Source organism: Arvicola amphibius, chromosome 4 (genome assembly GCF_903992535.2).
Source record: "Arvicola amphibius chromosome 4, mArvAmp1.2, whole genome shotgun sequence".
Lineage (NCBI taxonomy): Eukaryota > Metazoa > Chordata > Mammalia > Rodentia > Cricetidae > Arvicola > Arvicola amphibius.
The window spans coordinates 108,513,281-108,528,260 of NC_052050.1; the positions used below are offsets into that span (position 1 = coordinate 108,513,281).

At 43.2% G+C, this 14,980-nt stretch overlaps 1 protein-coding gene across 4 annotated transcripts in view; it reads left to right on the forward strand.

Annotated features, from left to right (window-relative positions):
* The first annotated feature begins 6,674 nt into the window (after positions 1–6,674).
* Positions 6,675–14,980, forward strand: part of LOC119813640 — a 49,259-nt gene continuing 40,953 nt past the window's right edge. For 3 of the 4 annotated variants that reach the window (XR_006020818.1, XM_038329030.1, XM_038329031.1), the window contains exon 1: positions 11,193–12,331. Coding sequence is in view for 3 of the 4 variants with exons in the window: in XM_038329030.1 (XP_038184958.1) it covers positions 12,079–12,331 (253 nt within the window). In the remaining variant the exon portion in view is untranslated. Of the gene's footprint in view, positions 6,847–11,192; positions 12,332–14,980 lie in introns of those variants that run through there. The other variant, XM_038329032.1, reaches the window with a different exon arrangement.

Below are 14,980 nucleotides of genomic sequence, written 5' to 3' on the forward strand. Positions count from 1 at the left end.
CGCCACCACCGCCGGCTAGGCTGGGTTTTCTAACATCAGTTAACAGTCAAGACAATTACACGCTCATGTCTACCCAATGTAGACAGTTCTTCACTGATATTCTCACCCCAGCCGGCTGTAGGTCAACAATGAATGCTAACCATCATTATATATTTTTATGCATTTATTATTCTTACAGGGAAGGTAGTTTCTATTCCAATCTACCTTGTACTCTGTAGGCCTATATTTCCTACGTAGTGTGACAGACAGCCAAGATCTTGGGCCGTGGTTGGCTACCTAACAAAAGGCTCCAGATGGACTGCTCCTTCTCTTTTGTTATTATGTAGATCGCCTGGGAAGAGGTGTGAATTCCAAGCTGGTGACAGAGTTGCAGATGTGACTGCTTACCCCCTCCCTCCCTCACCGCCCCAGAAAGAGAATATTAATGAGCTTCCACCTCGGTTTAGCTTGGTTTGGCTTCTGGGGTGGATTTGAAGATTTAAACACAGCCTTGTTCCTGTCCATAGCCTTATAAAGTAATGAAACTGTGCACATCTATTATCCCAGTACTTGAGAAGCTGAAACTGGAGGAAATATGTAGATTCAAGGATAGCCTGGGCTAAAGGATCTACTTGAGTTCAAGAGCAGTCTGGGGTCTATGCAGGCTCCAGCCCAGTAGTATGAGACCCTGATTAAAAAGTAAGAATCTTTTAAAATTAGGCAACGCTGACTCAAAGCTTCTAGAAGAAATTATTGATCCTCAGATTTTCATATTTGAAGCATAAGCTGACATTGCTATTAAATACTTCACTAAAGGGGGCTGGAGAGATGGCTCAGAGGTTAAAAGCACTGCTTGTTCTTCCAGAGGTCCTGAGTTCAATTCCCAGCAACCACATGGTGGCTCACAACCATCTGTAATGAAATCTGGTGTTCTCTTCTGGCCTACAGGCACACATGCAGACAGAACACTGTAAACAACATATATAAATAAACCTTAAAAAAAATAAAAATAAATACTTCACTAAAGCACTGCTGAAAATTAGCCTTCCATGTTTACAGCAACTTTCCAAGAGATACAATAAGTTCATATAATGGGATTGCATTGTTTTCTTCCCTCAGAAATTCAGTTCCCGTCGACGGGACATCAGGTGACTCTCACCAAGTAGAACAGCTGAGAATACGCTAGGCCACTGTGCACATGCTGCTTTAGCTAGGCACTGTGCATTATGCTGGTAGTTGAGCTGTAAGGATGAAATGTTCATATGTTAAGCCTAATTTAAGACGATCCTGGAAATGAGGCTTCATTTCCTTCCACGTGTGATTTTCAAGGAGAATATAACACAACATATTTTAAATGGTAATATGTGTGGTCTCATATTACTCATAAAACTGATAATAATTTTATTTACACTGTGTTCTGCATTTTCAAGTATGTATACTTATTTTACTTATATAATTCTTTTGCTGATGTTCATAAAATTTCATGCAAGCTAAGACTATAAGAAGAATCTGATTAATTTTGGCAGCCTGTCTTGGAGACTACCTTCCTGTATGTTATTTCATTATTTAGAAGTTACACAGTGTTTATGAAAAATGTTACTGGTGACCAAGGAATAGCTTCATGTTAGGGAACTTTTCAGCACTTATAAAGCCCTGGGACTGATCTTCAGAATTCACAAAAGAAAATGAAGCAATTCTGTCCATATTCTGTTTAAATACTCAGAGAATGGTCTTTTTAGTTATATATTGTAAGCCTTTGTTTCAACTATACAGTGATAAATCTAGTATTTTTTTAACAAAATAAAATTTTTTGTTGTAAAATGTTTGTAATAATGTAAAACTGGATCTTTTACATCTTCAATAAAAAAGTAAGGTCTCAAAACTTAAAGAAACAGAAAGAAGGAAAGAAGGAAGGAAGGGGGGAAGGAAGGAAGCCTATAGAAAGGAAGGAACTAAAGAAGGAAGGGAAATACAAATAAAATCTAAATCTTTCACCTGGAAGTGAAAGACCCCCAGTGTGGGGAGACTCTCACTCAAGTCTCGGGATAACATGACCCCCCCAGTAACTCACAAGACACTGTCCTTGCTGCAGTCACACGAGGTTTAATGATGAGATGAGAGGGGAACCAGTGCACTGGGGCTGAGACTCAAAACCCACGCAGGGAAGAGTTCAACCCCCAGTGACCTGGAGAAGGGGCTTTTAAGGGAAGAAACCATTGCCCAGTGATCCGAAAGGGGCAGGAAGGGTGTAGAAAATTCCGAGAATACCAGTGATGATCACAAGGGGGCAACTCCCTGCCTCTCAAGACCATTCCCAAAGTCATAATCAGCTAGTTCCTTTCTCAAGATTATTCTCAAGATTACAATCTAACTATCTTCAGGTAGTTCCTGAAACACAGTCACTGAATCGGCTAATCCTAGATTCCTAATTTTTCTCTCCCTGCTTAGATTTTTGGCTATTTTCTTCCTGCTGGGGGTGGGGGGAAACCTGGATTTATCCAGGGCTTTCTTTGGGGAGACCTGGTTTTATCCAGGTCTTTCAGAAGCTCCACAGATCACTTTCCAGTGTTGAAGCAGCACATAAGTTTCACTCCTTCAGCTTGTGTATGGTAAAACTCGTACAGACAACAGCAGTTAGCACTGAAAGACCAGGGATGGGCAGCTGAGAAGAGAACAAGATCAAAAGTCCTAGGGCAACATGGACTCTATAAAACTTTCAGAACAGCCAAGAAGATGGCTCACCTTTTTTGTCAACTTAGCTAGATTTAGAATCATCAAGGCAAATGGTGAAGCACATTATGAGTCTCCCGATCAAGGGTCAGCCATTTTCAGAGAAGGTTAATTATGGGAGGAAGACTCACCCTAAATGCTGGTGGTACCCTCCTGTGGACTGGGGCGCAGACAGGATGAAAGTGGACTGTAGAGAAAGCTGGTTGTGCATCAGCATTCATCTTTTCCCGCTTCCCAAACAGTTGGGGCCTCGGCAGCTCACCCCACCTTCATAATGGTCTCCCAAAATGCACAGAGCCAACCAATCATGGGCTGAACCCTCTGAAACAGTAAGCCAATATAATTCTTTTACCCTAAATTTTTCATGTCAAGCAATTGGGAGAGAATGATGCAAAAGCAATGAAAACAAAGGGTGGGATGGACATGCAGAGCGGAAGAGAGACCCTGAAGACAAGGGGACATGCAGAGCAGTTTCCCGATGAGGATAGCATTCTCCACAGAACATAAACACAGGATATGTGGAGAAAAACACAGGTAAGGAGAGAAACACAGATATTGTGAGTGGGGGGAAAGAACCGACATGCCACCAACTGCCTAAAGAAAACTACTCTGAGCACACCAGCTGGGGACCTCTTAGCTTGACATGAACAGCTTGGAGTATGTCTTCATTTGAAAACCAGCCACTGAGACCAACATTAGCTAGCGGTTAAAAAGGAGGAATGCACTAGAAGGAAGCTGGAGGGTTGTGGCTTCCAAAAAGAAAGTGAAAAGTCAGAAGTGGGATGGGGACATTTATAAGGTTAGGGCAAGACTCACACCCACAGGAGTCCCTGTGACCTTGTAAGTTGGGTCTTACAACCCTGCTGTGCTTGCTCGGGCTGTGAGTGTAAGTGGAGCCAAAATGCGGTGGGTTCCAAAGAAGGCAAACAGCAGAGGGCTGGGTGCCATGCCAGAAAACTTCAATTTTACATCAAATTTTACTTAAAATAGTGCCATTCACAAGAATGTTTATGTAAGCAGGTAAAATTGATATTTTTAATGCTACAATTAAAGCTGAGTGACTTTGAGAGAAAGGGTTCTTACAGGCAAGAAATATTGAATGGAGATTTAAGGGCTTGGAGTGCAAGGCACACTGGTTCCAGATGGGAGGAAGAACATGAATAAATGTTAAAAGGGTAGGGAAGTGGGAGGATCTGGGAGACACTGGGAGAAGAGAAGCATGATCAAAACACTTTGTTTGCAAAAAAAGTAATTAAAATAAGAAGTTCAAAGCTAGGAAGTCCTATTTGAGAAAGCACAACTATTTTGCACAGATAGCCCAGCAAATTTAATTTAGAGATTAAAGAGCATTGGGGTAAGCTGGACAAGAGGTGAGATATTTGTCATAGATGTAGACTTGTGAGGCAGCCCGAGGAGAGGGACGAAGAGGGAATCCCCCCCCCCCGCAAAAAAAAAAAAAAAAACAGAAATGGGAATCCCGGAGGGGGGGGGGATCTCTCGTATAACACTCTCAAGCTTTTCTATGACTCCCGGAAGTCCACAGTTTCCTTCCTTGTTTCTGTCATGGGTACACTTTGAAAGTTAGAGATATTTTGCTCATAAGAGATAAGACCCAGACATGTATTCTGAAGTGAGCCGTAACTACCAAACCCAAAATACTTAAGTGGCTGGATGTGTGTCATTCAATGTGATGGCTACATGTAACTATTTAAACTTTAGTTAATTGAAATAAACTAAAATTTAATTTCCATCTTTCTAATCATATTTCGTGAGCTTACTAGCACAATGGAACTAACGGCTACTGGACTGGAAATCCAAGACCTTTCCATCACTATGAAAGGCTGCCTGGATAGCAGTGGTTGCACCCTAATGGCTAGATGACTTGGCTGTGTCATTACACACAGAGAGAAGAGAGCCCTCAAGGCAAACTTTGACTGTGATGTTTATATTAGTTTGCATCTTAGTAGAAATCAGATGGCACACATAACTAAAAAGAGCTTAGCAGAGACTGTTTCCAAAGATGCTACAGGGCTAAGAAAATAGGCAGGCTGCGATGAAGCTTCCAGGATCTCACACTGTGGGAAGCCTAGCTATAGAGTAAGGACACACAAAGTGGGAGCCGACAAGAGGTGGTCTGCAGAGAAAACTAGCCACTGGCAAACTGAGGGCCCCGAGGGAGGAGGCTTGGAGAAACAGCCAGACATTCTTATCTGCTTTAGTTACTTTTCTATTGCTGTGATGAAACACCATGACCATATAAAAAGAAGCATCTGATTTGACTTAAGGGTCTCAGAAGCTTAGAGTTCAAGATGGTGGAGTGAAGAAACAGAGTTCCTATCTTGATCCACATCCACAAGGTCAGAGAGAGAGAGTGTGGAGAAAAGCAGGAATGGTCTGAAACCTCTCTGCCCTCCCCAGTGACATGCCTCCTCCAGATGGCCCCATTTCTTAATTCTTTCTAAGCAGTTCCATAAAATAGGAACCAAATATTCAAATATATGAACCTATGGGGGACATTCTTATTGTGGAATATATTTTAACTGTGTACAGGTGTGTTAGATTTTTTTTTTCCTGCTGCCTTTGTTAACAATGCAAAAATGTGCTACATTCGTTTGATTAAAGAAACTTAACCTGGGATCAGGTGGCTGAGTCAGCAAGTAGCTGATAGGAAGAGGCGGGGCAAAATCATGTGGTAGCTTTCTAACTTAAATTATCCTGTTTCTCTTGAGTCACATTTTGCCTCTGGGCTTTTTACCTTTCTTGTATATCTTTCTTACCTTCTTACTCCATGGCTGGCCCCTGGTGTCCTCCTCTCCCCCTCTTCTCCCTCTTCCCCAGATTTCTCCTTATTTATTCTCTCTGCCCCCCCAACCCCCTCTATTTTCCTCTCCTGCCTAGCTATTGGCCATTCAGTTCTTTAGTAGATCAATCTGATGTTTTAGGCAAAGTAACACAGCTTTACAGCATTAAACAAATGTAACATAAAAGAATGCAACATATATTTGCATCATTAAAAGAACTCCACAGCATAAAGGAATGTAATAATAATCCATAGCATAAAGGAATGTAATAATAATCCACAGCATAAAGGAATGTAATAATAATCCACAGCATAAAGGAATGTAATAATAATCCACAGCATAAATGAATGTAATAATAATCCACAGCATAAAGGAATATAATAATAATCCACAGCATAAAGGAATGTAATAATAATCCACAGCATAAAGGAATGTAATAATAATTCTCATTCGAACCACCACACTGTCCAGAAAGTCTTCGGCTAAAACACTGGTCAGCTGCAGTGGAACTGGCATGTGGGCTATAAACAATGCTCTGGGGTATGAGCAGGTAAGACCAGGCTGGAGAAAGGAAAGATGGGCAAAGACAAAGAATCAGCTTTATCGCTCCAACTGGCGTCTAGGGCAGAGGAAGATCCGACTGGTCAAGTGTTGTGTGAGCTTTCAGTAAGACAGAGCTGATGCAAATATAGGTGTCTAAGGCTCCTGTCCAGGGTTTGACTTCTCAGGTGTGTCAGCTTACACACACACACACACACACACACACACGACACACTCAGCATCTGCTAGGCTTATTTCTTCATGGAGTATTTTACTCTGTCATGTAAATCAATAAATTGGCAATTTCCCAAAGAAGTTCTGAACTTGCAAGACCAAAAGCCATAACTCTTGATGTAGGGCAATTTCCCAAGAAAGCCTTAGAGTGCATCTAATTGGTCTTACCCTAATGAGGATTCGGAAACATAGTCATGGACTTGGGAGCAAACAGTTTTCACTTCTATCTGCCTCGTGGACCTGTGACTGTTTATTGTATGACTGTTCCCAGAGAGGTGTGACCAAATATTTACACACCCCAGATAGGGCGCCAATGACAGACCAGAGAAACGGTTCCACCCAAGTCTAGATTGGTGAAGCTGAGTCTACCCGATTAGTTACAGGAACATGGGTGACTCAAAGGCGGCAGCAGCACGGAGAAGCCCACCCCACCGCGGTGACGAAACCAAAGCTGCCTCCCTGAGCCCCCTGCCTCACTTGTAGTCCGCTCTGATGAAGAGTCTCCGCAGCCGACCCTGTCCTCTGCTTTTCTACCCATCGACCCCGTCAGGGCAGGGGCTTTGTGAGTCTTGCAACTTTCTGGGTTTTTCCAGCAGTGTCTTCCCAAGTCTCTTGAGCTTTCCTCCTTCTCCCAGAGTGAACGTTACAATTCTGAGGAAATAGTAGCATGCATTCTTCATTGCCATAATTTCCTTAAAACATCTAGGACAGTGCAGGGAATATGGGAGACCATTTGTTCATCTCTTGACACCGTTGAAAAGGCCTGTTGCACTAATTAGTGTTTATCGACTTGACAAAACCTAGACATACCTGGGAAGACAGGATCTCAGTTGAGGAACTGCTTCCATCAGATTGGCCCTGTGGGTACATCTGTGGAGCATTTCCTTGGTTGCTAATGGATGTGGGAGGGTCTATTCTACTGTGTGTGCTACAATCCCTCGGCAGGTGGGCCTGGGCTGCAGAAGAAAAGGAACTGAACAGTCGGAAAATCAAGAGAATGAAAGTAGTGTTCCTTTATGGTTCCTTCTTCAGCTCCTGCCACCAGACTCCTGTTTTGAGTCCCTGCCTTGGCTTCCCTTAGTGGTGAGCAGTGGCCACTAAGTCAAGTAAATCCTTCCTCCTCAAAGTTGATTTTGCTCCATGTTTTCTCACGGCAAGAGCAAAGCAAACTAGAACATCTGTCATGGGCCAGGCATTGCCCTAGGCTTTCGGGATGTGATGGTGGTAAACCAGACACGATGTCCTGCCCTCATAGAGCCTATATCCTAGTGGACGTGGGCACAGCGATAAGAAATGCAGGTTGGTAAATCTTGCTAGAAATGAGTCTATATTGTATGCAAAAATTAAGCAAAGAGTAGCCTTTGGAAGCAAGTCAGAAATAGAGATGGGTGGGTAGAGGGACATGACATGGCAGGGTAGAGCCTAAAGGAAGCGAGGGAGTAAACCATGTGGATGGGGAGGAAGAATTCAGACTGCGGAATTCTGTAGATGGAGACATGCCTTACAATATAGAACATTTCATGGAGGTGACCAGGGTGGATGGAAGAGAGGGAAGACTGGAGCAGAGACCAGAGAGCAGTCCGTGGGAGCAGGATGGGGTCAGGTAAGACTTGCAAACATTTACACACGATGGCTTGGATTACTCAGCCTGAAGTTCACGGCATCTGCTGGTTATTTAAAGCTGGTTCTTACGAAAGTGGTCTGGTCGATCCCCGAGATGCTCATTCTCCGCATGTTGACAGCAGAAATTCCATCATGCATCATTTTAATTTGTATTATCTAGGAAATGGCTCACATTCATTTGATCATGAATAACTGTTTATTATTGATTTAGAAATTCCCACGTGGTCTCCAACATGTTCTACCAAAAAGTCAGCAATATCCCACACAGAAATTCAGCAATGTCCCCATCCTAGCATCTTGTAAACCATTGGGACCTAAGCCAGATTCAGCTACCTCACAATAAAGCTGTGCACAGCGGCCTGAGCAGAGGTTGGTGTCGCATAGTGGGTGGGGCAGCTGCAGAGTTCAGCATCAGAAGACAGTGAGACAGCCACACTCATATAGTCTTCCAAAGAAATGACAACCCGAGGACTGGGCTATGCAAAGAGAGTTTATTGAAATTTCTCAAACAAATCAGAATGCACAAGACAGGTGTGCGCACATATTGAAAATGGGGTTTCCTGTACCCCAAAGAGAAAGAGGGAATATGCAGGGAAATCAAACTCATTTCTACAGTGCTGTGGTTTGGACTTCTGTTGTTTTGAGGCAGCCCGTCGTCTTCAGGTTGCTGTTCTGCTGTGAAGCAGCCAGCCTTCTTTAGATGGCTGTTTTGTAGTTTGGTGTCCCTCCCAGCCTGGCAGCTCCTTCTCCCTTCTCACCATTTCTTCTCCTGTGTTTGCTTCATTTCTTAGTTGAAATCTCTGATTTCTCTTGTTTTATTTCCCAGGAAAACAAGCTGTGTCTGCATTAAGACTTGTTCCAGGCTGAAGGACTGATTAAAATTTAGTGATTGTGGGTGGTGGTGGTGCACACCTTTAATCCCAGCACTCGGAAGGCAGAAGCAGGAGGATCTCTATAAGTTCGAGGCCAGCCTGGTCTACAAGAGCTAGTTCCAGGACAGTTAGGGAAACATGGAGAAACCCTGTCTTGAGAAACAAAACAACAGCAAAAGCCTTAGAGATTGTAGTGAGGTGGACTGTTGTGCAGGCAGTGTCAGATTGTCTTGGACTGTTTCCAGCTGCTTCCTAGGAAGACGTCAGGCAATATTTGAAAATGACACCAGTAGCTTCTGCGCTTTGCTGTGACCCTCTGACCTGGGGTCTCAACAGCGTACTCAACAAATGCTTTCATTCATGGCTTCCCTTGCTCTGTAACTAATAAAATCTTATGTATCCACGTGTACAGTGGCTATTAGAGGCTACTTGAACTCATGTCCGACCATAGTCACTGGCATTTGACTCAGAGTAAACTACATTTTCTTCCATTTGAGGTGAGTTTAGCACCAATGCTCTTCATAATACTGCTGTCTTATCCCCATTCTCCTCAAATCTCCCTGATATTTATTTGATCCCAAGAGAGCACCATGTTTGATTTTGAACCAACATTCCTGTCCAAGAAAGCCTTTCACAGTGCAAGACATAGGGTAGATTCCTATTGTTGGTGTAAAATGTGTTTTCTTTATGGAGGTAAAATCTTTTTCCAAAAGGGAGCTAAGAGAGCTTCTAGGAAGACTAACCCTCTCCCATCAGAGATGCTGTATTAATGATTGAAAATGCTGTCTTCATTTCATTTCTTCTCCTTCATTATCCCTTATCAGGCAGTCTAGTCCTGTGATATCATGAACACTCAGGATCCTGTCCTCCAATGATACAACCCAGGGACTGGAGTGTAGGCAGGTGGCTTGACTTCACACATGGGGCAGTGTGACCTGCCCTGCTCAATAGTGGCTGTTGTGAGAGGCAATGTTTACTGTCACATCATGATTGATTTCTAAAATGAACCTAGAATCCTTCTTTGCTCCATGTCTATCATTAAGAAAAGGAGCTACCAGTTCAACAGTGAAATCCAGCTCAGTTATGGCCTTTTTCTTTCTTCTTTTCTAACCTGAGAATTGCAGACTATCAAGAAGGTGCGGGAGGGGGGAGAGAGTCATCCATTATCCTAGTTCATAAAGTAGAATTTTAAAACATTTGCTTCTAAGCACTTTAATAGTTGTAACAATAGAACTCATGTACTTTACTCCCCAACATTATTCTACCATCATTTTCTATGTGGTAATTTTAATATCTGTATAATATTTCTTCTATAATTTCCATAACCATTCTCTATTAGTTAGCATTTAAATTGTTTCTGTCCAGCTCTTGGCTCAGTGTGCACTGCAGTGAGAAACTATGAGCACAGAGTCTTTCTTATATTTTCAGTTATTTCTTTGGGGTAAATTCCCAGAGCTACAATTACAGGTCAAATGGCTTTAATATTTCTATGATTGTTTGTGCATGTCACCAACTTTCTTTTTTTTAAATATTTATTTTTTTATTATGTATACAATATTCTGCCTGTGCTTGTGCCTACAGGCCAGAAGAGGGCACCAGACCCCATTACAGATGGTTGTGAGCCACCATGTGGTTGCTGGGAATTGAACTCAGGACCTTTGGAAGAGCAGGCAGCACTCTTAACCACTGAGCCATCTCTCCAGCCCCTGTCACCAACTTTCTTGCCAGAAAGTCATACTGATTAACAAAGCATGCTACCTAGCATCCCTGCAAACTCCTAGATGTATTAAGTCTGCAAAATAACAAAGGTTTTTTTTTTTTGAGACAAGGTTTCTCTGTGTAGCCATGGGTGTACTGGAACTCACTCTGTGGATCAGCCTGGTCACAAACTCATAGATGCATCTGTCTTCTGCCTCCCAAGGGCTAGGATTAAAGACTTCAAGAAAGGTATTTTTACTCAGAGTTGCAGTTAAGAAACATATCCAGTTGTTGTTGCTGCTGCTATTTTGAGTTATATGGATCAGACTCTGACACACACACACACACACACACACACACACACACACACAAATAATGCATAGATGTAGACAGCAAGGAGGTACTTCTCTGTTCTCTTTCATGTTCTTCTGTCTTCCCAAAACCCCATACAAGCCACAGTTCATGCACAGAGCATCTGAGCACTTCGCAGCCCAAACACAGTTGTTGACTGACAGAGGTTTACAGGTTCTTGAAACAAGACGAATGCTCGATGGGAGAGGCCAGTAACTGGAGTCCCCTGTGTGCTGGTTGGCTCATGCCACCTCAGAAGTAGATGGACAATACGGTAGACTCTTATTCCAATTGTGGAATTTTCCTTAATTTTTTTTTTAAATCAGATCTCATTGTGTAGCTCAAGATGGCTTCAAATATTCAGTTCTCCTGCCTCAGCATCCCAGGCAGCGGGATTTCAGGGTTGCCCTACTGCACTTGACATGAGGAAGTTGAGAAGGGTATTACTGAGTGTCTGCAAAAGTGATATCTGCATGAGGCTGGCTCTTCAGCTGCACTCTGCTCCTACGGGCATGCTTCGGAAAGTTTAGAGGATGGCACTTTGCTACTCCAGGGCCAAATGAGGAAGGAGCTCATGATGCTTCAATGCTGCCCTTTCCTACTTTGCTGCCTCCTACTTTCCGGCATCCAGTCCTGACTCACTTGCTCCCAGACTACTGATGAGCACATACCACCCTGGAAGTACATGGACAGCACTGTAGATTCCTAGTCCCATAGTTCATGATGGAGACTGTGGGCATCTTTTTTATCTGTCTGGGTATTTTATTTTACACGTTTTGTCTACGTGTATCTCTGTGTACTGTGTGCATGCCTGGTACCCACAGAGACCAGAAAGGGTGTTGGAGTGCCAGGAACTGGAATTACAGACAGATGTGAGCTGCCATGCGGGTGCCGAGAGTTGAACCCAAGTCTTCGGAGAGGCAGCAGGTGCTCTTAAAAACTGAGCCACGGGAGGGCCTGTTGCCTTCAGTGCTGTGTTTATTCTGAGAAAGTTAACCGTTCACTGCTGTGGGGAGCAGGAGACCTGGATCCCTATATATTTCTGGATGACCCCGCTCTTGCAAGACCTAAGATTGCTCATCCATTACTAAGGCAAAAGATGTGATGAACATTTCAGTTCTCATAAGAATTCATAATGGTGTCTTGTGACAAAAACGAACAAAAAACGAAACAGACCCTCAGTGAAGCTGAGCTGCCCAGATGGGGCTCAGATGAACCAAACAGCCCCTATGAAGTAGAGACCAGCCAAGATGTCCAGAAGAAACAAGAGGTCAATCAGACCGCCTGGAAGAAGCAAAAACAAGCAGCTTGAAGAAATCAGAGACCTGCTTGGAAGAGACGCAGACCAACCGAGCTACCCAGAAAGGACCCCCTGTAACTCGTTAAACTGTCTGCCTGTTGTAGAGTATGTTCTGGCTTTCCTGTGTTCAAGAACTGTCAGCCATGCTGAGGGAGAATTGGTGATGCAGCTGCATTTAAGACATTTCTGCTCCTTTTTGAAAGGTAGGGGATCATGGGGCCTTTGAGCATCATTCTTGGGTCCCTTCACAGCGGTGCTTCAGTGTCGTCTCTTGTACTAGAGGAACCATCCCGTTCCTTGCTCTCTGGCTCAGGCTGCGTTTTCTCTGAAGCACTGTCTCCCTGAGAAATTAAATGTGTGTTTGTTCATCAAAACAAAACAAAAAACCCAAAAACAAAACAAAAAAACAACTGAGCCACCTCTCCCTCCCCCAGAACTCACCTTTTAAACATGTTTAGGCAGAATCTCATTACGTAGCTCAAGCTGGTCTCAACCGTGGCAAGAGTCGGGAGATAAAGTATGCGCCACTGCATGAATGAATGAACGACAGAGCGACTGCACCAGGGCCTAGCACGGGCACATGGCAAATTCAGCCAGTCCATTCCTTAGCTTTTGCATAGCTATGACACAATAGCCAAGAAAATCACAGTAAAAGGATCCAGGTTACACTGCTACAGAACCATCATGGAAACGAAGGGATCCAGAGCAAAAGGGCTTGAGGTTCAGGAATATGGGGCAGGGTGGCTGGATCCAGCTCCGCCCTTTGGAGACCCTAGGCTTTGAGTGAGCCTGTCACAAGGGATGCTTATTTACAGAGCACTTTCTACACTGGTCTATTCAGAGAGCCGATGCAAGGATCACATTAAATGACAGACCTGAGAAAGTGCTTTAGAAATCGCAGTGTATTTTGTTAATATACTGAATTTAACCCAAGCATTTTAATGGTTGTCAAGACCATCAGGGAGGGTCTTGACCCCTTTGCTCATATGATAGCTCTTCCCTCTCTTCGACTGGTCTCTGGACGCTTATCCCAGTGCTTAGCTGTGGATCTCTGCATCTGCTTCCATCAGTTGCTGGATGAAGGTTCTATAATGACAGTTAACATGGTCATCAATCTGATTAATGGGGAAGGCCAGTTCAGGCACCCTCTCCACTGTTGCTTATGGTCTTAGCTGGGGTCATCCTTGCAGATCCCTGGGAATTTTCCTGGTGCCAGGTTTTACACTAGCCCCATAATGGCTCTCACACTCAAGGTATTTCTTTCCTTGCTCTCCCTCTCTGTCCTTCCACATCTCGACCATCCTGTCTGTCCAGATGAGGTTCTCTTTTCTTATCCTTCTCCCCTCCCCTTCCTCTTTTGAACTCCATTTCTTCCTCCCTCTATGCTCCCAATTTTATCGGGAGATCTTGTCTACCCCCTTCCCAGGGGCATCCATGTCTGTCTTTCTTTGGGTTCTCCTTGTTACCTAGCTTCTCTGGGGTTGCAGGATATAGTCTCATTAGTCTTTGCTTCATATATAATGTCCACTTATAAGTGAGTACAAAATGTGTTTATCCTTCTGGATCTGGGTTACCTCTCTCAGGATGATTTTTTTCTAGTTCTATCCATCTGCAAGCAAATTTCAAGGTATCATTTTATGTTTTTTTTTTTTTACTGCTGAGTAGTATTCCATTGTGTAAATGTATTACATTTTCTTTATCCATTCTTTGGTTGAGGGGCATCTACCTAGTTGAAACATGTTTTTAAAAAATATTATTTACTTGAAATTAAAAGTTAACTAGTATCTGGGTTTTCCCTGACATCCCTGACCCTTAACCATGAGGGCATATCTCTATGCCCCTGCTCAGGAAGTAAATGTGTGATTTGCTTAGTGTGGCTTCCATATACTGAAGGCACAGGTTTTTAATGTTTTCAACGTTGGTAGCAATAAACATTTGAATCTGGACTTAAGCAATGGATTTGAACTGGGCAAGACGGCACACAGCTGTGACCCTAGCCATAAGGAGGCTGAGACAAAAGGATGCTACAAAGTGAGTTCTAGCCCAGTAAGGAAGCACGGACTACAGAGTTGAGTTTCCTGAGTGGATTCTAGCCCAGCCTGGACTATATAGTGAGAATATCTATAAATTAAATGAGTTAGTTAAGTAACTTGAAATGAAGCTAACACAGAGATTATAAACATAAAAAGTCCTTCGATTTCATAGTTCTCCAGTTAACCACTTAGAGTGCTTGAGTTTTTTTGTTTTTGTTTATTTATTTATTTATTTATTTTGCATCTGAAAGTGAAATAGAGGAGATAGGGACTGGGAAGGTGCTTCCAGGTGAACACTCCCATGTCTACACCTACACATAGGATCATCAATATAAAATCCTCACTGCTGTGCTGATGCTGGTCTCTAGTGGCCAGAGGTTTCAGAACCCGGAATCTGAAGACTAAAACTCTTAGGATCTCTGTTTATGATTTGTGTCTCGAGATTCAGATTCTCCCACTGGAAAACACCTGCGGTCTCCCCACCTTGAAGCCGCCTTTGCCTCACTAAACCTGTCACAGCCCTTCCATTTTGCCTGCAGATGGAGTTGTTTGTGGGCATAAATAATTTCCTGGTAGTTATTTTAAGCAAGGATTACTGAGTTGAGAGCTGTTTCCATTGGTTTCCAGCCAGGTGTTGGTTCATAATACAGTGTTTATTCCTTGTGGGCCAAGACCATAGGCTCTGATATTTTACCTTTGCTGTTTTTGCCTAATGAACATATTTTGTTTTTGTTTTTGTTTTTGTTTTTGTTTTTTGAGACAGGGTTTCTCTGCAGCTTTAGAGCCTGTCCTGGTCCTCTTGTAGACCAGGCTGGTCTC